At 36.9% G+C, this 22,298-nt stretch overlaps 1 protein-coding gene across 4 annotated transcripts in view; it reads right to left on the reverse strand.

Annotated features, from left to right (window-relative positions):
- Positions 1-22,298, reverse strand: part of SCAF4 (SR-related CTD associated factor 4) — a 56,653-nt gene that overhangs the window by 3,036 nt on the left and 31,319 nt on the right. For 3 of the 4 annotated variants that reach the window (XM_024120095.2, XM_024120094.2, XM_024120093.2), the window contains exons 9-19: positions 22,143-22,251; positions 20,178-20,342; positions 19,401-19,486; positions 18,531-18,721; positions 17,498-17,598; positions 16,935-17,048; positions 15,892-16,048; positions 14,155-14,312; positions 12,635-12,800; positions 12,459-12,545; positions 12,112-12,303 (exon numbers count right to left, since the gene is read on the reverse strand). In XM_024120095.2, the coding sequence (XP_023975863.1) occupies positions 12,112-12,303; positions 12,459-12,545; positions 12,635-12,800; positions 14,155-14,312; positions 15,892-16,048; positions 16,935-17,048; positions 17,498-17,598; positions 18,531-18,721; positions 19,401-19,486; positions 20,178-20,342; positions 22,143-22,251 (1,526 nt within the window). The remainder of the gene's footprint in view (positions 1-12,111; positions 12,304-12,458; positions 12,546-12,634; positions 12,801-14,154; positions 14,313-15,891; positions 16,049-16,934; positions 17,049-17,497; positions 17,599-18,530; positions 18,722-19,400; positions 19,487-20,177; positions 20,343-22,142; positions 22,252-22,298) is intronic. The other variant, XM_024120096.2, reaches the window with a different exon arrangement.

Raw genomic sequence — 22,298 nt, forward strand, 5'->3', positions numbered from 1 at the left:
CACTGTTTAGAGTCAAGCACTTTGGTAACTGGGGAAAAATTATGCTTCCATATGTCAGGCCTAAAGTTGAGATATGCCAATTACCATAGTGAAAAGCCAGAAATGATGAACTGGATGAACAAGGCAAAGACCCCATAGACTCTTTTACACTCTCCTTAGGAAATCCCAGACAATGAACATAGTACAGAGCTTATACTATTATCTCAGACTGATATAAAATTCATGGCAAACTAACATTCTTCATATCATTCAGTGAACATATATTGAGTACATACTATACAGGGGACAACAAGGCACCTCAGATATGTCCTTGCTCCCACTTTTTAAAGAAATCGTAGAGCCGCAACATTTGTGGACTTCAACTCAAAACAAGCAACATAAAATGTGCGCACCCACGTACAGCCTCCTTCAATAGAGTTATCATATAGAGAAGCACTTCAACAAATCGAACTTTACTTTCCCACCAGCTTTACACAAGGATGAAAATGATAAATGTTTACTCTGTTAAAGGCTTGTTGTGGCACATTCCAGTACCTAACTATATGCTCAAGGGGCCAACAGCAGGTTTTAAATAACACTAGAAAAATGGGGGAGGGGTTCAAAGCATCTTACTGCAACAAAAGAATTAAGTTCAGATGAACCTTTAAGAGGAAACAGACCTTTGCAGGACAATGGGCAAGTCCTATTCCTGATTTCCCCATAATGATGGCTTCCTCAGCTACCAATCTGACAGCTGCCAAAGGAAGCAAGGCCAACCTCAATCTTGTTGAGGTTGAACAAATGGGCAATGATTCTTTATAAAATATAAACCGATCTCTAGCAACACATCTCTAAATAAGTTTTTTATAATATGCATTTGAGGGTACACACAGGTTCATTTAACAGGGTTAACTTTTACAGTACCCATATATTTAAAACTCCTACAAAGCACATTTTTTATAAAGAGAAAAACATAGCCTAATTCATCTATTCCATATATGTGGATATTTGTATTTGGGATTTACTTAAAATATTATTCACTCAAATTCTTTCCCTCTTTTGTAAATAAGCGGATTTCCTTTTAACCCTTTACAGACCAACAAAGTTTACAGATTCCCCCAGTAGAATTCCCATACCTCCAAATGTTGGCATTCAGGGCCCAGAAGTGGTGGAATTAGATATTTTTCTCTCATCTGTTGTTTTGCAGTGAACAAAAAAGTACTGCTTTTATAATAACAGTTATATTTAATTTAAAAATATATCAGATGGCATTAAGTCCTTGGTAGGCATAAGAGCCGAATTTCATTTTTATTTTTATTAGGAAAGCTGTCATGATGCATATACCAATGGAATACACAGTGAGTTACCCAAGTCTAAAGGACATTCAAAGCAATTTTTCATTTTATTTGGAAGTATGACGTGAAATACCTGACAAGTTTTCTGGAGTTAAAAACTTTAAAAAATTCATTTATTCATACATATGTTGAACATCTAAGCTTCACATTATTAACACATTTAATGTGCTGGGGATATAAAGATTAAAAAAAATAATAATCTTTTCCTTCAAACAGGACATAACCTAGTAGAAACAGACAAATGTCAATTGCTGTAGGAGACAGCACACACTATTATGGTGACAAAGGTGGAACTGACAAAGTCAGTGTGTGTGAATCTGAAGAGTCCCAGGGGAATGTCTGAATTGGGTCCCAAAGGAAAGGAAGAACATTCAAGGCCAATTTAAGGAAGGACATTACTGGTTAAAGAGAACAGTGGCTTCTGGAAAGGCCTATCATATTATTAGCAAAGTGAAGCAGTAAAGTGTGTTGTGTTGTTCTGAGAATTGCAACAGAATGTCTTTTGATGAAAATCAAGGAGAGTAAAGATGAGGTTTATTATTGAAGCAGCAAGAAAGAATCTGTATGAATACAGATTGCTATCAATTAAAAAAGAAAAACATGAGGTTTGTGAGGCTGAACAGTTAGGCCGGGGCGCTCCAGGTCTTACATGCCATGAAAAGGAACCTGGACTTTGATCTAGAGTGGTGGGAAAACCACGGGGGAATTTTTAGCAGGGATGATCCTCCTGTTCATTTCTGAAAGACCCCTCCAGCAAACAGTATACAGGAAAGCAAGGAGGCACAGGACACTGAAGAGTAGTTAGGCTCTTACTCCAAGAATCTAGGCAAGAGAGGTGAGACACAACTGAACGAGGTGCGAGAGATGAACAGATTTAAGCCCTTTAGTAGGCAGGACTGGCAAAATATAAGAGATGGAGGAACATAGCTCTCTGCTTCGAATGAGTGGGTGAAGGCATCAACTCGATGCAGGAATTTAGAAAGAGAAGCAATTTCTGGAGACAGACAACAAATTTCACATGTTAATACTGAGAGTTGGAGGGGCCTAGGCTACACCTGGTGGAAATGTGAAGTGATTGATTAAATGTATAGAGCTCAGAAGAGCCATGGTGTTAACTTATCCAGAACATGGATGAAACAAAAAAGGGAAGAGTTCAGACCTGGGGAAACTCACACTATAGACAGAAGACTCCAAATTTCCTAATACAGCAAGATTTTAAGGCAGACCAAAAAAGTGACAGCCCCAAATGTCTCTATTTAAATTCAAGAATACACTGAAGTTTAAATAACCAAGGCTATTTCCTATGATGAATCAAAAAAAACCACTTTCACAATTAAAAAGTAAAAATCAAGATTAAAGGGGAGGTGCCAGTGCTTTCTATAGCAAAGATGTTGGTAATTACGGGACATAAAGAACAGGTATGTTAAAAGGTTAAAGGGGTGAAGGAGGGGAAGGCTGATATCATGACTGGAGACCAGTGTGGACCTTGAAATGTCAGGAGAATGTTAGTTGAACACTTTCATGGAGGATGTAAATTTAAGTTGGATCTTTCAAAAAAAAAAAAAAAAAAAAAAAAGCAAGGATTTGCTATGTGAAAAAAGAAAGGGAGAGCAGGAGGAAGGGCAGAGAGAACATCTGAAAAGGCAAATCAGTAGAAAAGGTGGTTCTTCTACCTCTTCTCCACCCATCATCTTGTCTTCCATTCTACCACAGCCAACGCCTCTAGGAAGTCCTGGACCTTTCATTACAATAACTTTATCACTTCTGAATTCTCATTTTCAAGTACCCCACTCTCTGACCCTCTTTCCCAGAACAACCTTCAACCCCACTAGGATCACGTCCCTAATGCCCTTCGCGTCTTTACTCTCCTCCTTACCTGTCTTGGAGTCCACGGTTCTCCCTAACCACGTTGCCCGGAAAAACCTCAACACTGGTTTTAAATGCAACTCTTCTACCTAACCTGCACCTGAATATGGCCGGGCACCTCCTCCAACATGCTGACTGGTCTCATTTTATTTATAACTACAACCACAAATGCTCCCTTAATCCTGGCCAGCAATTCTAATTTCCCTAGTCAATTCACATTCTTATGTTTCTAGATATCTATTTCACATGTTCCTGTTTCTCCTTAATCCTGTCTATTCTTAGCTGGTTTTATATAGCTTCTGGGAGGTAAAAGTCACATAGCCTACAATTCACCCACATAAAGGGTGTAATTCAATTTTTTAAAAAAATATTTTCAGAGTTGGGCAACCATCAAAATAAATTTTAGAACATTTTCATCACCTCAAAAGAAACCCTGTATGCATTAACCGTCATTTCCTGTTTCCCCCCAACTCCACCCCAACCCCCAGGCAACCATACATTTTATTTTCTGTCTCTATGGACTTGCCTATTCTGGACATTTCATAAATGTGGAATCATACAATATGTGACCCTTTGTGACTGGCTTCTTTCACTTAGCATATCTTTGCAAGGCCCATCCATGTTGTAGCATGTATAAGTACTTAATTTCTTTTCATTATCAAGTATGGAAATACATTTTACTTATCCTAGTTGGTATATTAAAAAAAAAGGCATTTAGAAAGGCTTTTTAAATCCACCTACCTACCACCAAATCTACTGATTTACCTGCACCTGTATCCGTACTACTCCTTCCATCTGTGAACATGTGCCCCACGTTCAAACTCTGAATCCATACCCCCACCTACGTAAGAATATCAACCTGGCAAATATCTCTTCTTTCTTGCAACAAAAATTTCCCCTCTACTGGGTTTTTCCAATAATGAACATGCTAGTTGTTGTCTTTTAGAAATTAACACGAAAGAACTGCCCTCACCTTATATCTCCCTTCGGCTCACCCCCGTTTCACTGTTCCCCTATATAGCACATCTCCTCAGAGAGATGTCCAAAATCATTGTATCCATTTCTTGTATCTCTCATTCTCTCCTGACCCTATCTATATATACTTACATAGGCTTTTGAACCCATCACTCCAATAAAACCACATTTCTCAAGGTCATCCAGAAGCCTTCATTTTGATAAATCCCGTTAGCAAGTCTCAGCACTCTTCTTTGACCCCAAAATGGCCTCTGATAGTTGATCTCTCCCTCCTTCCTAGGAACTTTCTTTACCGGGCTTCCGGAATACCCTCCTCTACCCTTGCTTCCTAGCCCTCTAGCTGCACCTTCTCAGTATCCTTTGCTGGATGGAACAGTAGAGGACAGCGGTTAAAAAGCACAGGTGTTGGAATAAGGGTACCTTGAATTCTAGGTGCTGCCACATGGAGCTGTGACCTTGGGCAGGTCACTTCATCTCTTTATGCCTCTGATTCCCCATCTACAAAATGGGGATAAGCTCTTGACTTCAAAGAACTGTAAGGCTTAAATGACTGATAAGTATACACACTCCTCAGAAGAGTTCCCATCGCGTCGTAGTTCTCCGTATCACATTTTCAGCTGCTAAAGGCTGACGTGTTCCTGGGCTCATCCCTCTCCCTGCATTCCCTCCCTAGGTAATCTCACAGACTCTGGTGGCTGTAAATATTATTTATATTTGCTGATTACACCAGAATTTACATCTTTAGGCTTTATTTACCAGTTGTTTAGTTGTCATCTGCACCTGAACGTCAAAGTTAAAACATCCAACATTTAACTTGACATCCTCATCCTAAACCCACTCCTCGTTGAGATTTGCCCATCTGAGGAATGGCAATTACACTCAACTAAATTGCTCAGGTCAAAAACATAGTCGTTCTTGACTCCTTTCTCTCACATATATAATAAGGCCATTCTGAAGGCTGTATCTTCAAAATAAGTTCAGAATCCAAATGCTTGTTACCTCTGCTGTGCCATCCTAGGGCAAGCTGGTAGCACTCTAACCTCATCTACTCAGATGGCATCCAAACCAGTCTCCTCTTTCCACTCTTACCAACTCCTATAGTTTGCTTTCTGGAGAACAGCCATCCATAATCCTCTGAAAAATGGAGACCAGACTGAAAGTGTTTAAAACCTATCCTTCTGGTTGTACTCTGATGGCCCCTGACAACCAGCTCTGCTGCTGCTCTTATGATGCCACTGCTCAACCCTCACAGCCCACTGGAATCCCTCCAACAGGCCAAGTTTGTTCTCAGTCCAAGCTCCCCTTCTGTTCTCCTCTCTAAATGAGATGTTTTCCCTGTGTCTATATGGCTCTTTCCTCTATTATTTCTCTGTATTACCTCCTTAGAAGCCTTCCTTGGCCATCCTATTTAAAAGAGTCCATCTCACAAGACATTCCTCCAATCCCGTTCTCTGCTTTAGTCTCTTCACAGGAATAGCTTCACGTGAAATTATTAGTTTACTTACTATCTAAGTCCCCACTAGAATGTACGCTCCAGGAAGACAGGCCCTGTCTTGTCATTCAGGGATCTCTAGTACCCAGAAGGGTGCCTGGCACACAGTAGGTACTGGAGTAAATACATGTTGAACGTATAAATGAATGAATGGTAGTGGCATAAGGGATGACTAAACTCATCCACAAGATACCTCTCAGGGGGCAAAAGCAGTGGCTACAAGGTCCAGGTCTCTCCCCCAGGGTGGTGAGTCTCTTTCCACTGTAAACCTATGAATATCTGAAATTTTGAGAAAAGCTGCAATGTTCTTTCACAACCACCTTTTCCGTTCCTAGTCGCAGTTCCACCTTTTCTTGATTCCAAACGAATGAATGTCACTGTGGCATTGTGCATGGACCTAACTCAAAATTTGTTCATACAAGGAAAAAGATATACCAGCCACTCTTATCTCATCTCTCCCACCAATGCTCTGAGAGCCCCAAGGCATATATATATATGTATTTGTTTAATCATTAAAAGTGTTTTTTTTTTTTTTAACTACAAACCTTCAGAAAATTGAAATAACAGTACAACCCATACATGTATTTCCTTCACCTAAATTCACCAGTTAATAACATTTAGGCCCTAATTATTTTGAAAAGACTCCCAAGGTGATTCTTACAGGAGGCACTGTGATGGGAGAAGGGGAGAATGGAAACATGAAGAGCTAGTTTTCAAAGAATGAGAGAGAGCACATTTTAGATTGCATTATACATTACTATACCAAAAAAAAAAAATCGTTCTTAGAATGGTAGCAAGAGATTGCTAAAAGAAATGTGAGTTTTCAATAACATACAGCACAGGCAGACTAAGATGTGTTATCTATTTTTAGCATGGGGTACATTATGTTTTGATAAAATCTAATACATGAAAACCATAATTTCAAATGAAGAATCAGAGACCACTATCTCTTTAAAATGACTCCTTGGATTTTTTGCAAAATAACGTACGATAAGGTTTGGTCAATTTCCCTTTAGCTCATTTACAGTCGTTTTTTTAGAATTTGTATATGAATTGCTATTTTTTTGTAACTGGCAAAGTATAACAGCTGTGACTTAGAGTTATGAGTTGTACTATTAGAGTCAAGAAGCTTGGGATATACTGGTAATCCATCACTGAATGAGATCATCCATAGGAAATTTTATTTTCAATGTTAGCTGGAAAAAATCTTACCTGAAATTCTTCACAGCATTATCTTTGTCTACCAAAATCAATCTAGAGCCCAGAGTTTCTGCCCCTCCCACCTTCCTCAGGCCCAAAGAGATGTCAGAGAGATTTAAACTTAAAAGAGACTCTTTAGGCTGGAGTTCTGCAGCCTAGGAAGTGCAGAGAGAGATGGAGACAATGTGATAAGCAGCTTTCAAGTATTCCTGAAAGACCTTCTCCATGTTTTGTTTGAAGTGCTTTGCCTTCTGAGAAAATATAGCGTGTATTCATGCATAAATTCATATCCAAGGTAAATATCTGCTGTGGATTGATCACTATTAAAACATTCATTGAACAATGTTATCTACAAAGTTGAAGGCACTGTGATGAGTATTTGGGAAACATAGTGGAATAATATAATGCAATATTTAGAGTACCAATTCAAATATTTTAAGGCTTTCAAAGAACACTTTTATAGGATAAACAAACATCTGGTAGACCCCTCTGGGTTATAATTTAATATAACCAATATTATAACAAAGTCTACAATAAGGAAGAATATTAAAATGCAAAAAGTGTTTAAAAAATTAGGTGTTATCATTAAAAATTTTTTTGAGAATTTTCTTCAGGTTTCCTTTGAATGTTATTCACACTAGTAGATTGGTGCTCTAATGTTCTAATTTATAGTGTTAAAAATTACTAATTATAAAAGTATCAAAATCCTAGGCAGAAAAATCTAAAGCTAAGTGAAATCACAAATCAAATATCAATTTCAAAGTACAGTTGACCCTTGAATAACACAGGTTTGAACTGTACAGACCCACTTATAATATATAATACACAGATTTTTTTTTTCCCCAGTAAATATGTACTACACGATCCGTAGCTGGTTGAATCTGCAGATGTGGGATCCTGGATATGGAGGGCCGACTATAAAGTTATGTGTGGAGTTTTGACTGCATGGGAGTTGGCGCCCCTAATCACTGTGTTGTTCAAGAGTCAAATGGAATTACAGAACTTGATAGTAAAATTATTCATCTTCAAGGCAGTCTTAAGGATCATAGATAGCTACTGCATAAAAGCAAACACGCCTGTTTAATTCACAAACCAATTCTGTCTACATAATTCTTGAAGTGTCCAAATTTGGGAACATCAAGTGCCTATTGAGGCCTGGCAAGGATGTGTGAAAATCAAGCACGAAGTATACATCATACTACTGCCTAGCAAGTCAGCCTGTAGGCTACCAATCTGTGACTTTTGCTTTAAATATTTGGTGACAAATATTACCAATAAGAAGCAATCTTACACATACCCAATTCTTACTTATAAATTTTACCATCATCTATAGCAGTGTGACAAAACTGGAGAGAATCTCTGTATAATAATAATTAATGAGTAAATGTATCTGGCAAGAGAAGAGACTTTAATTTTCCACAATAGGAATGAATCCGATTTAGCTTAATTTTTCCTTGAAAAGATATTATAGATATGCTGGTAACACAATAGAGATATGTAACACAAACAAACATTTTTTTGTGTATTTTTTTATTGTTTGGAACACCAAAGTAACCCAAATTTCACATTTACAATGAAATTTTAAATAAAAATATGCTGTACATTGTATTAGAGATACATGTTATACAAAAGTTTGGAAAAGTAAACACATACACTTATACAGTAAAGAGAATGTACTGAATTGCTATCACCTTTAATATTCCTTCTCTCCTAAATGGTCAACAACTGTAAACTGTTTCTTTTAGCTTTTATGAAATGACCACTGCTCTAGCTATTTTGAAGTGTGAGGTACTAAGAACAGATTCCTTTAAAATCAAGTGATAATGAGTTATTATTGTGCACCGAATAGTTTTATGTTTTCAGATTATCAGTTACTAAAATAATCAAAATCTCTAAAAGATGGAGGTAGTTCTCTACAAATCTGGTAGCGAGGGCTACTTCAGCCCAATTCCAGAAACAGGTAGTCAACACTCCCAAACTAACATCCACACTTAAGTCTGATCATTCAGAAAATTCTTTACACCAAAGCATCTTACTTAAAGCACCCCACCACCTTCTTCATAACCAGGGCCTACAACAGAATTTTGGAAGATCTGTTTGTTGAAATGTTTTTTTGGCCCCTCTACTTTAAAAATATTATTGCCACATTTCAGAAATTAGGATCCAAGAACTCAGTTAAGTCTCAAGGATACATTTAGCTTCCATTGTAAGAAAACAATTTGAGTATCATTAATAGGACTAATACAGATACCATATTGTGCTATTTAAATGAAATGCCACTATGACTAACACATGTTTTTCTCAGTAAGCCAACTGATGGAACTTTAATACACGTGAACTTATCTCTTGGTCTAATATACCATGAAATATCTGAGGCAACCAGGCCAAGATACATACTTTCCTAAAAAGGCTGCTTCCTCTGCTGACAAGTGTAACAGTTTAAAATAAATCACAAGTAAGTAATACAATCTTAGAATTTCCAGTACTCTTCTCTAGGTATGCTAAATATCGTCTATGACATTCCTTACCTGTAATAAGCACCCACCATTCACTGAGTGACTACTCTGTGGCAGGCCCCATGTCAGTTGTTTATATATGTTAGCCCAAATGAATGATCACAACACCCCGGTGTGACATTTCATTCCTTCTCTCACAGTTGAAGAAACAAGTTTAGTATCACCTTCTAGGCTTAAAGTTTTCTGTATAGTATAACGTTGCTTTTTATTATCATAAGAGAAAACATTAGAGCACCAAGAGAGAACTTGAAAGCATCTTAGTTCTAGTATTCTGTTACTTGGTTAACATCAACAATATTCAACCTATTTACTGATCCTTTAGTGCTACAATATTGCATGGGATTACTATATTCCTTTATCAAGATGATGGAATTGTGATTAGTCTTTTGGTAAAATCCTCCTTTATTAGCATATAAAGTCTCATTTCAATAAAAGGTCAAATTCATGGGATATTCTTTTCAAGATTTCTAAGTGAAGGAAAATGGAAGGCTCTCTTTCTCATGATTCAACTAAACTACTGCAGTTTAGTTAAAAGTGCCTATTTTAACAAAACAGTTTTCATTATGTTATGTCATATTTTAACCTTTCCAGATCTGGAACAGCCTTCAATTTCTAAATTTTGTTTTAAAAGTTACAGACAAAGATCATCATCAGAGGTGAAGTATAAACAGTCCTACACTGAAAACCATCCATCCATCCACTTACATAATAATGTTCCTCTCTCATGGAGCTTCCATTCTTGGGGGTGGGAGGAGATGGACAGCCAAACAGGTATGTTAGATAATGATAAATGCTAAGAAATTTAATTATTTTTCTAGCAGTGACTAGCTTACTAAGTTTATTTTTCATGCTCACCAACTTTTGATTTGTGTTTTATTTTGTTTCACATGTTGGCTGAGAGTTTAAATTATACATTTCAGTAGTGATAAGAAATAAAAGGGCAGAATCTCCAAGACCTAAATGTTAAATAAAAAGGCAGGTAATTTATTCTTTTTTTTTTTTGGGGGGGGGGGGGCAGGCTGCGCCGTGTGGCTTGTGGGATCTCAGTTTCCCGACCAGGGAATGAACCCGGGCCATGCAGTGAAAGCCCAGAATCCTAAACACTAGGCCACCAGGGAACTCCCTGGGTTATTTTATTCTTAAAGCTTGTTCGAAAGTAGCGGTTATTAAAATCTTGGAGATGATGAAATCTTTTCGTTCATTCAGTGAATTTACTAAGACCAGAAAAAAACCATAAATGCATGAAATTCTGTAAACAGTCTCAGGTGGCCTAATACCCATGGATACCAGAGTAGGAAACTTCATTTCAAAGAGAATTCACAATCAGGGGCATGCGTGTGGGGTGGAGGAAAGAAGTTGATCAGAAATTCTACCCAACTTAGATTCTGTGATTCTTGTGTAACCATCTTATTACAAATATGGGGTGGGGGGAGAAGCATTACAAAACTGAGATCCAAAGATATTAAGGTTTCCTGGCTCCTAGTTCACTGTTCCTTCTATTATGACTTCCATTAGGGCACAGACCTCTTAAGCAACTTCCCCATTAAATAAATCATTTTCCATCATTATGATGACTACTGCTACATTACTTGTGACAAATTTTAACCCTAAATCCTCTTTTACCATTACCCAGTCTGTGTACTAAAAGAAATAAAAATCAAGTTTATTATCAGCCTAAACTCAGTCTTGGAGAGGGCAGAAGACAGCATGCCATTTAAAAACAAATTGATTTTTATTATAAATGTAGTACATGCAACAAAGTGAAAATTTCCAACAGTACTGAAAGCTGTAGGTGAAAAGTAAAAGTCCTACATCACAAACCAATGTCCCACAGTCCTACATCCCAGAAGTAACCAATATGCTCTTTCCTTAAAAAAACTAAGATTATGAAAGTGAACATTTGCACACACATGCCTCTGAAAAATACAATGGGCTCACAGGACTAGAATATTCTAACACTAAGGATGAATTAACTACCCATTAGGAGAATCAAGTGTTAATTATATTTGGCAATACCACTTCAAATACAACAATTTATTAATTGTTATAGGATGGTCACTATAACAAGTATACGACATATTCACTTATAATTCAAGCAAGCAAGGGTAAGGCCTCTTAAAGATGTAAACAATCTAAACCACACTTCCATGGATCACAGAAGTAGAGTTGTGGGTAAAGAATACAACAGATGAACTCTTGCAGGAGAAAAATGAGGGGTCAGTGGAAAAAGCATTGCCTCAGGCTGTGCAACTGTCACTCAGGTAACAAAGCCATTTTATTGCAACGTATCAAAGATAATTTCTTTGCTAACCCACAGAGAATGCTACCAAAGTCCAGGGATTTTAAATGTATAAAAATTAATCCAGACAGGAAAAAAACCCACATTGTTAAAGAAATGCTCTCTCTTATAAAGCTGCGATGTCTGGGGTTATGTTAATCATGGACTATGTACCAACTCCTTTTTATAGAGATTAGTTTAATCACTTTGCTATACCAAATTAAGATGTGCAAATCCAAACTTTTATTCAAGACACACAAACATGATTTCATTTTTGAGGCTGTCTCTTGAGCGTATTCTTGGTAAAGACTAAAGTACACATATTTAAGAGAAAGATCTTCCTCAAAGAAAAACAGCCTCAGAGAACATTTTACCAAAATTAGCATTGTTTATATAAAAAGCCTAACTTGGGCAGGGGAAAGAAAACTAATGATAAAAAAGTTAACTTACCAAGAAGTGAAACAGGCTGGGTTACAGGAGGGGTGGGCAGATTCGTGGGTGCAGCAGGTGGCACAGCAGAACCATACATTTTCACACTGTCACCAGACTCGGCGTTTCCTCTAGCCCCAGACACCACTGTTGGAATGGGATTTCCAATAGATAAGTCTTTTGTAGTGTCTTCATTTATACCAGCGATAGTAGCTAAGGAATATAATTACATCAACATGTGAAGCTGAATAAATAATTATCTCCCGGTCAACATTCTTTTGCCATACTATAGGTCCTATGACTGGTCCATTCTCCCTCCTACTCTCAATTCCAAGAGGACAAGTGAACACAAAGAAAAACATGCTTACAGTTTGGGATGTTTATTGGTGGAGTGTGAGGAGGAGGAATGGATACTGGTGGAGTTATAGGAGGTGGGGGTCCAGGAGGAAGAAAACCTAGAATAAGAAAAATAATGTCAACTGAAGTTGTGTCACTTTATTTCAGGCTCTAAAAAAAGAATGTCTTCTTAAATAACTTCGTGTACCTGGTGGTAAATGCATTGGGTTGAATCCTGGGCGCAAAAATGGTGGAGGAGGTGGAGGAGGAGGAACACCAGGACCAAAGCCTGGAGGGGGAATTCCCAAAGGAGGCGTGAAAGTGGGTGGCTGGAGAGCACCAACTACAGGAGGTCCCGGCTGATGTGGTGGGACCTAGAAAGAAAGAACGGAAAATGAAGCCACATATCTAGCCACCCTCCCACCCACACAGTGTGTAGAGACAAAGAAAATACCTTGCTGAAAAAAGAAATCTCTGAATTGTGCTTATTATGTGAATACACTTATTAGATAACAGGTGGTAATCTGCACCTACCCCTAAACAACAGAAACCACATATTTTCCCCTTTTTCTATTTGGCCGCACCGCGCGGCATGCGGGATCTTAGTTCCCCGACCAGGGACCAAACCTGTGCCCCCTGCAGTGGAAGCACGGAGTCTTAACCACTGGACCACCAAGGAATTCCCAGAAATCACATATTTACTCTCTACTTTATGACAGCAAATTCACACTGTAATTCACCAGCACCTACATTGGTGTTCTGCTAGAATATTAACATGTTAAAAAATGTCTCATGGTTAGGTCAATACGTTTGAGAAATACAACTTTAAAAAAAGCTACCTGGTACTCTGCACAGTGATTAAGATCACAGGTCCTTAGAGTCAAAGTGCCTGGCCCCCCTTTCAAGTCGTTTTGTGACCCTGAGCAAGCCACTTACATGACACTCCCTAGACCTCAGTTTACTTATCTGTAAAATGGAAGAGTGCCAACCTCACATAATTATGGGGATTAAAGAGTGAATAAATATTAAGTGCTAGTGCCTGGGACTTAATAAATACCCAACATATGTTAGCTATTGTTAAAAAAAAAAGTATAATCAATCTTAAGAGATTAGTCAAGTTTCTTTAAATGAGTGCTGACATTCATTGAATCTTATTTAGAACCTGCACTGGAAGGGCATATCCAAAAGGTCAGCTAAAGAGTGCTAATTTGGGGACTCCATTTATAAAGTATCACAACTAAGTATGTATCAAAGCATGTAATTTTCTCCTAACACTAAGAAAAATGAAGAAGCTAGGCAACCCAGTTTTGTGATAGCTCAGATTTATCTTATTCAGTTTTAATGTGAGAAATTGAGGAAAGAAGGTATTGAAAGAAAAATCTAGTGGATCATACATAAAAGTATGGGTCAAGTATTTATAATTTTTACCAAAACATTACTTACACAGCTCTTAACATGTAACAGGAAAATCACATCTCAAGTCAAAAAGGTTATGAGGTAAGAAAGACACTGAATAATCTCGACAGATGTTAAGGCAATATGAAATTTATTCTGGTTTTTAAAAGCATTTATAAATAATAGGTCTGACATACCAACACACAAAAAATTAATATGCACATCTATGCACTCATGTCTTTGACTATGAATCTAGACATATATCTATAGTAAGATTTAGAAAGGTATCTTTCTGACACTTACAAGTTTAAACAATGCCCCAAATAGTCTTACCTGTGGAGGTGGTACTGTTATAGGTGCAGGAACAGGAATAGGTGGGACAGGCACAGGTAAAGGCTTAGGTATGGGTGAAACTGGTTCTGTGTGTGAGGTTTCTGCCCCTCCATTTTGAGCAACTTCATTTTCATGCTTTTTGGGAATTCCCTTCCAATCTATGAGAGTTAAAGAAATTTAACAAAAGCTTACATTTCAGCTTATAACTTTAAACCCAGAAATGATTTTTAAAATGTTGATATTAAAATCAGAAAGCAGGACTTCCCTGGTGGCGCAGTGGTTAGGAATCCGCCTGCCAATGCAGGGGACACGGGTTCGAGCCCTGGTCCGGGACGATCCCACGTGCCACGGAGCAACTAAGCCCATGCGCCACAACTACTGAGCCTGCGCTCTAGAGCCCGTGAGCCACAGCTACTGAAGCCCGAGTGCCAAGAGCCTGTGCTCCGCAACAAGAGAAGCCACCGCAATGAGAAGCCCCTGCACCGCAATGAAGAGTAGCCCCCGCTAGCCACAACTAGAGAAAAGCCCGCACTCAGCAACGAAGACCCAATGCAGTCAAAAATAAATTTAAAAAACAAAAAACCCCCAAAAACCAGAGAGCATTCTGATTATTAAAGAAATGCCTATGCTAATCTCATAAACATTAATTATTTAAATTAACAACAGCAAACATGCAAAAAGAATGCTTACTTACGTGCCAGGCACAGTTCTAAGCTATATATATATATTTAATTCTCATAACCATCTATAAGTACCATCTATAAGTAGGTCCTACTATTATTATTCCCATTTCTCAAGAGGTGAAAACAGAAGACTATTTGCCCAAAGTTACATACCTAGTAGTGGCAGAGATGGGATTCAACCCAGGCATATTTGGCTCTAAAGTCTCTGTTCTTAACCACAACAGTGTATTGTTTGGAGTAAAGACCCTGGGAGGGAGGAGCAGGATTCTTTTTACCCTGGACCAGAGTCTCCCAGAATGTCTGGCACACAGTAGACCCTCAATACCTGTCTGCCTGAACAGAAACCTAGCGCGATCCTTAAGCGAAGGCATTACACACCAAGGAGGGAGGAGGTGGTGTATGGGGAAAGTCCAGCATTGTTTCACTGCCTCTTGGCTTCTCAAATCATCACTCCTGATTGAAGTTCTTTAATGCTTTAAGTATTTACTGTACTATGCCAAGCCACCCTGTGCTCCTTTCGTCCTGCTATCTATCAATCTTCAGGTCATGCCCCCATAAGCTGCCATTTTTCCCAATGCAACTCCACTATCAACGCGGCATTTTTAATATTCAGACTACAAATAACTGCACCTCCTTGTCTTACACGTTTACTTTTGATGGCTTCTCTGGACAGTTAAACATTTTCAAAGAAATTACTATGAAGCAGTGGATTTTACTAACAATGTTCAGTTTGAGACTCATTTGATCTGTTAGGTTTTTACAGTGAAAAATTCTACCTAAGATCCACTTAATACTATAATTAATAATTAAGCCCACAATCAGTAATTATTTGTGTCTGCATCTCTCCCACTAAATGTAAGTTGCATAAGGGCAAGGACCACATTTGTCTTATTCACTGTTGTTTCCTCAGTTTATTATAATGGAGAGACTGGCACCCACGTAGTGGGTATTTGAAAAATCTCAAAAATCAGATCCTACGGCAAAGAATAAACATTGTCATAGCACTACCAAGGAAACAGATGAATTTTTTAAAAAAAATTAAATACTGCTTTACCTGGATTAAGTGTATCACTGTCCAACATTCCTCCTTCACAAAAACTCTCCAGTTCTTCAGGCTTGACTTTGTCCCACGGAATATAAGTAACACCAAGTTCTACATCCCAATACTGCTTATAATCTGCCTTTATTCCTTTGTTTAAGGCCCAGGCAATCTATTTCACCATTTGTTAAAATATAAAAAGAAAGGAAGGGAGAAGAATGTCAAAAATAGAGAGTTAACTGTTCCCCACGATTCTAATCACTCAGACTTGGTCAGCAAGGGAGCAATCTGGCCTGCTTATCCCTGGATCTCACTCAAACCTTCATTTGGTGCTAGGAAACTGGTTACCCTACCATCTCACTTTGTTTCTCCTAGGATGGAAATCTGACTGGCAATCACTTCCTTACTCACTCTTCCAACCACACACCACCCCCCAAACCCAGGCAGCATAAAAACTTAAGAGAAAAGGAAAAAGTTTATCAGGGACAGGCTGAAGTTCCCTGTACAACTCAGCATAAGAAAGTGGGGAGCACTTTTAAAAGTCTTGAGTACCTCGGAATTACTCAACGTCAGACAAAATCCTTTTGCGGTGCAATCCAAGGGTAGAACACGGTATTATAACATTAAGGAAACACTGACTCTGGCCCTTCAGAGTAAGAATACCCATGTACCTATATCTTTTCCTCTATCTTCAGGGAGTATTTTTCATAGTTCTAAGATGAGATGGCAAACTTTAAAATTAAAATGTGAAAAATACAAAATTTTCTGAATGACAAAATATTTTACAAAATGACATTATATTTAAAGCGCCAAGTAAATACCTTGATGAACTTACCTACCTTAAAAAAAAAAAAGACAAAAAAAAAAAAAAAAAAGACAAAATTCTACCATGCACCTAACATTTAAAATTTTATTTTAACTCTTAGGAGATAACCTCTTTAAAAAAAGATGCACATGTAATGCCCCAGTGTCCAAAATTACAGTTTTTTAAAAAAAAAGTCACATAATATTTTATATTAAGTTTTAAAAGAAATGAATTATAAACTATAAAACAGTACCTTTATGGATTTCTGGTTCACTTTATAGTTTCCTCGGCTCAGTTTCTGCAGGGCACGGTAAGCATCTTGCCTATGAACCATAACAATATAGGCACAACCTCTGGGAGGAATCATCTGCTCCAAAAGATTTTAATATTATAAAATATAGTAACAACAAAATTAAAAAGCAACAAGATATAATACTAAGTAATCAGTTCCAACAAGCCCAACTCAAACCCCCTGCACCCTCCAGAGCCAAAGTTCTATAACTGGAGATTAAATGAATTTGTTAAATTGGTGGTTCCAGTTTGGTCTCAACTTCCAATTATCGACAAATCTACAGTTCCCCAAGCTTTGTTATATAAAGACTTTTTTAGAAAATCTTTTTAGAAAAAGGTTTTAGATTAAACTTGGTGATCCAAGAAATGTAGTTAAATGCTAAACATGAACTCAGAACACCTGAATGCTAGCTACATCTTCTACAAACCTGGGAAAATTTTAACTTAAGTTTCATGTCCTTAATTTCATAGAATAACATTAATCACATCTATCTACTGTCATTAAGTGATTTAATAAATACTCACATTAATTGATTCAATTGGACCAAATTCTTCTAAGAGACTGGCAACATCCTGCTGAGTAGTCCTTTTGTCCAGCTGTCCCACCCAGAGTGTAGTACTACAAACTTAAAATAAAATAATAATCATAAAAATATACACATTCGATAATGAACAGCACCGTACTTTACATGAAAAAAATCATCAAAGAAGATATGCATGAGTTACATTATGATACCACAAGTTTAAGTAGAAAACCCCATATACATTTTAAAAATTCTAGAAAATTGTGGTAGTACTTCCAGAAATGGAACCAGGATAGTGAAAGGTACACCTATGAGTTGGTAAAAAAACTGGTCGTTTTGAAGACACATCTGAAGATTTCATTTATGTAAAATAGGGCCAGAGAAGCAGTGTTCTGCCCAAGATCGCCCTTGGCAAGTGAACACAAGAGCTAAGACTTGATCCCAACTATCTTGATCACCAACCAATTTCAGTGCTTTTGTTCACTGCATGTAGCTGTTCCTTTCCAACTGTCGAGTGTATATGATTTTTGTTTCATGTTGTGTCCTCGGTAATAAGCCTTGCAGAGTCAGAAGTTTTATACATGCCCTAGTTATACTATAAATTAAAATTTCATTAATAGCTACAGAGTTATATCAAGAATATGTCTAGCACAGCTTATTAAACATATTCTAAACACATCATGAAATTCAGGAGATAATGTAAGCTAATACATTCTGTAAATCATAAATCTTTATAAAAGAGGGCACTAGTTATTCTAGGGGGAAAAAACCCCCACCTTTCCACCATGTGTAGAACTAGTTAATGACTCTATTTCATACATTCGATTCAAGACACACTTCCTCATCATTAGTTTGGTTCACTCCTCATTGATGCTTTACAGCTGGCTTAATGTACAAAAGCAAATCCAAGGGTATATGCCAAAGCACAAACAGTAAGACCTGATAAAGTGGTATTTTGCTAACGGTTATAAAACATTTTAAACTCGTGACATGAAAAAAAAATGCAGGGAATTTGAATATAAACGTTCACTTACCACTAGCAGTTTCTGGTTTGATTTGAGGAAGGCCTTTTTGTCGGCGCTCTCTTTCTTTTTCCCGATCCCTTCTTTCTTGGGATCGAGATCTAGGAGAATGTCGGCGTCTATCTCTGGACCGAGATCGAGAACGTCGATGACGAGACCTTCGAGATCTAGAACCAGATCGAGATCGTCTCCTTTTTGGTGACCTAATATTTTCAGAACGAGGGAGAATGGATTAACACATGGAGATAAAAAGAAAATGTAAGCATGTGTTGATCTGAAAAAGAAAAAATACAACTAGGTAATTTAATGTTTGGGTATGTAAGAATTTGATAGCAGGGAATTCATTTTAAAGATTTTTAATATGCTCAAAGTTAGAAAGCACAAATATATTATAAATGAGATAAATAAGGATGCGAACTTATAAAAGTACCTCTCATCTTTGATACCTCTGGTACTATACTAAATGACATCTTTATAGTGAAGAAGCTAATGTCATCACCGAGATATACTGACTACTATTCTCTATCTTCTCAGTAAAGTCTTTTCTGTGGGACTTAAAACATGTAACCTGATTACAGTATTACTTATTCTCTTTCTACTTTTTTGGGTTGATAAATTGGTAAAGGAACTCTGAATACATAAATCTTATGATTCTATGTATATCTGTAAATAAGCATTAAAGCAACTCAAAGGGAAAATATGTGGGTTAAGATGACTTAGTTTTTTAAAATTAATACTTCTCCTACCCCCAATCCACACATGCATACAAACATACCAAGTGTTATTTTATTAGTCCTGGGCATCTGAAAACAATCCAACTTGATTTTAAATTGTATGGCTCCTAAGACATACAGATTTGGATTAACATTTTCTATAAACTACCTGGACGCTGATCTAGATCTTGACTTTCTGTTATCGGACAGGTGCCGCTTAACCTCTTGAATACAAGGTTGTTCTACTTCCATTTCCTTTAAAAAGAAAAACAAAAACACAAAACCCATCATTAAAAGAGAAAGTGGAAATTATAAATAGAAAAAAATGGGACAGAGATATGGGAACATATGTGTATGTATAACTGATTCACTTTGTTGTAAAGGAGAAACTAACACAATACTGTAAAACAGTTATACTCCAATAAAGATGTTAAAATAAATAAATAAATAAATAAAATTCTAAAAATCCAAAAAAAGAAAAAAATGGGACAAAAATCTAAAAAATGCTAAATTACAAATCTCTTGCCCTGAAAGTTCTCTTTTGGTTACTTGAGACCAAATTACTAGTTTAATAATGACTGGCCATGAGTGGGAAAAGTTTTTTTTATATGGTTTACAAGATTAGAAGAAATACTGATCTACTTCTGGAAATTATTTCGTAAAAGTTACATACTGTGTTTACCAACCATCACCTAAAGCAGTGAATTAGGCACCGTTTAAACATTCTATACTCTATCTCAATCCTCACGAACCGTATGGAAATTTGTAGTATTATTATGTCCACTTTCCAAATGAAAAACTTAGGTCACAGAGAGGGCAAATTTGTGCCCAAAGTAATAGTCTTTCTTCATATTCAAAATGGAAGATAACAAGCCAACAGGCAGCAATCTACTTATAACTCAAGGGAACCATAAAGATAATCAACAATCTGAGAATGAAGTTTTACCTGATGTGCTTTTTGTGTAAGTGGTTCACTTTGTGCCTGAAAGGAAGTTTGGAAAGGCTGCTGCACGGGTGGAGTTGGAGGAATCACGGACTGAGCCATGGGAGGAAATGGAGGTGTAGGAAGAAGGCCAAATCCTGGCATCTGTCCATTAGGAGGAAGTGGAACCTTTTGTTTTTTAAAAAAATTGTATGAGCAGACTTAAAGTAATTAAAAAAAAAAAACCTTAGTTATTTTATATAAAACTAAAATATCTTCAATAAATTTTGATCAAGGAAAAACTGACACGCAACCATGACTGACAATTCCTATTGGTACAATCTTTATCCAAAGAATTGTTATATATCCAAGAATACAGGTTAAAAATCCTACAACTCATTTTAAAATTATGAATACATGATCTGGTTTTATAATTTAAAAACATAACTTCATTTATATGAGGAAGCAAGGTGACAGACTGAACTTAAACTCAGAGGTACTCTCTATCGCAAACTGTCTCTCTTCAACTTTAAAGGCAATTAAGCTTTGGGGGGAGGAAAAGTGGCTAGAAGAATTGACTTCCAGGTTTATTTTAAACATTTTACTCCAAGGGGAGTTTCAACCAACATGCCTAGGGTTGAATACATAATACTTAGGGTTTGATATTTAGGGTTTCAAATATCATAATAATGAGAGTAATTATGCCACAATGTAACAATTTTCTACACGTGACATTCCAACGCTAATAGAATTAAAAGTATAATTGTAATGTCATTATAGTATCACAAAATATTCTTTCTAATTTATTAATAAACTTTCAGTAATTGTTAAACATTTGGAAATAAGTTCATAGGTTTTATTTGTATTTTAAACAGGCTTATAAAATATTTTTCAAACTTCATTCATCAGCAAGTCATTAAAATCACAATATCAATTTCATATGACCAAATACAGGCACATCTCAGATTCAATTCCAGGCCACCGTAATAAAGCGAATATCCCAATAAAGCAAGTCACATGAATTTTTTGGTTTTCCAGAGCATATAAAAGTTATGTTTACACCATATCCTGTAGTTTATTACGTGTGCAACAGCATTATGTCTAAAAAAACCAACATATATACTTTAATTAAAAAATACTTTATCGCTAAAAAATGCTAACCATCATCTGACAATACATGGTTGCCACAAACCTTCAATTTGTAAAAAATGCAGGATCTGTGAAGAACAATAAAACAACGTATGCCTGTAAACAGAATGGACTGAACATGATACGCACAAGAAAATGAATATATTCTAAAGAGATTTCTTAGAACACTTTCTAAAATAAGTCTATAAAGTAGTATTTCCCAAAGGCTGGTTTTACAACAGAATCGCCACACAACTAAAAATAAATAAATAAAGATTCTCTAGATTGATTGTAGCACCAGAGGCCCAGGATTTGTATTTTTTCCTCCTTATCCCCATAACTTAGATGCATGGTCAAGTTTAGAAAACTCTGAATTAGAGGATTTACTACAATAAACCCAACGAACACACCTTTATTAACTTCCTTCAATTCTCCAGTATACTGTGCTCCTTTTACCGCAGATTTCAAACTATATTCCTGAACGTTGAAGAGCTGAAAGCCCTCTAAAGCACTGGATCACACAACATTAAAAAAGAGAGGAAAAAAAAAAAGGCTTCTCACAAGGGAAAGAGCTGTATAACTAAACAGGGCCAGTTCCCTGAAACAGAACCACAGTCTCTCTCTCAACTATTTAAACAAAAATGCCTATTAAATTATTAGCATGTAATGTTTAGCATCCTTGTTTTAATTAAAGCAAAAAGCAACTCAAATCAGTTACGTGCTCAACAGCTTTTACTGCAGCTATAGTACTATTTAGCCATGCACACAGCTAAGTAACAGTGGTCTGGGAAGTGCAACCCATATGCTCTAATGAATAGATCTTCAGTTATTAAAACTCAGCTATAAGAAAAATGCCTCTACCTGATGGTGCACTGGATCCTGCTGTATTGCCATCATTCGAGGTTGAAACTGATCCATGTTTTGGTGCTGGGTATATGCTGGTTGCTGCATGCCATCTCCAGGAAATCCACTAAAAAAGATGAGTCGTCTTCTTTTCACCCATTCGAAAACACATGA

This window comes from Physeter macrocephalus, chromosome 8, assembly GCF_002837175.3.
Source record: "Physeter macrocephalus isolate SW-GA chromosome 8, ASM283717v5, whole genome shotgun sequence".
Lineage (NCBI taxonomy): Eukaryota > Metazoa > Chordata > Mammalia > Artiodactyla > Physeteridae > Physeter > Physeter macrocephalus.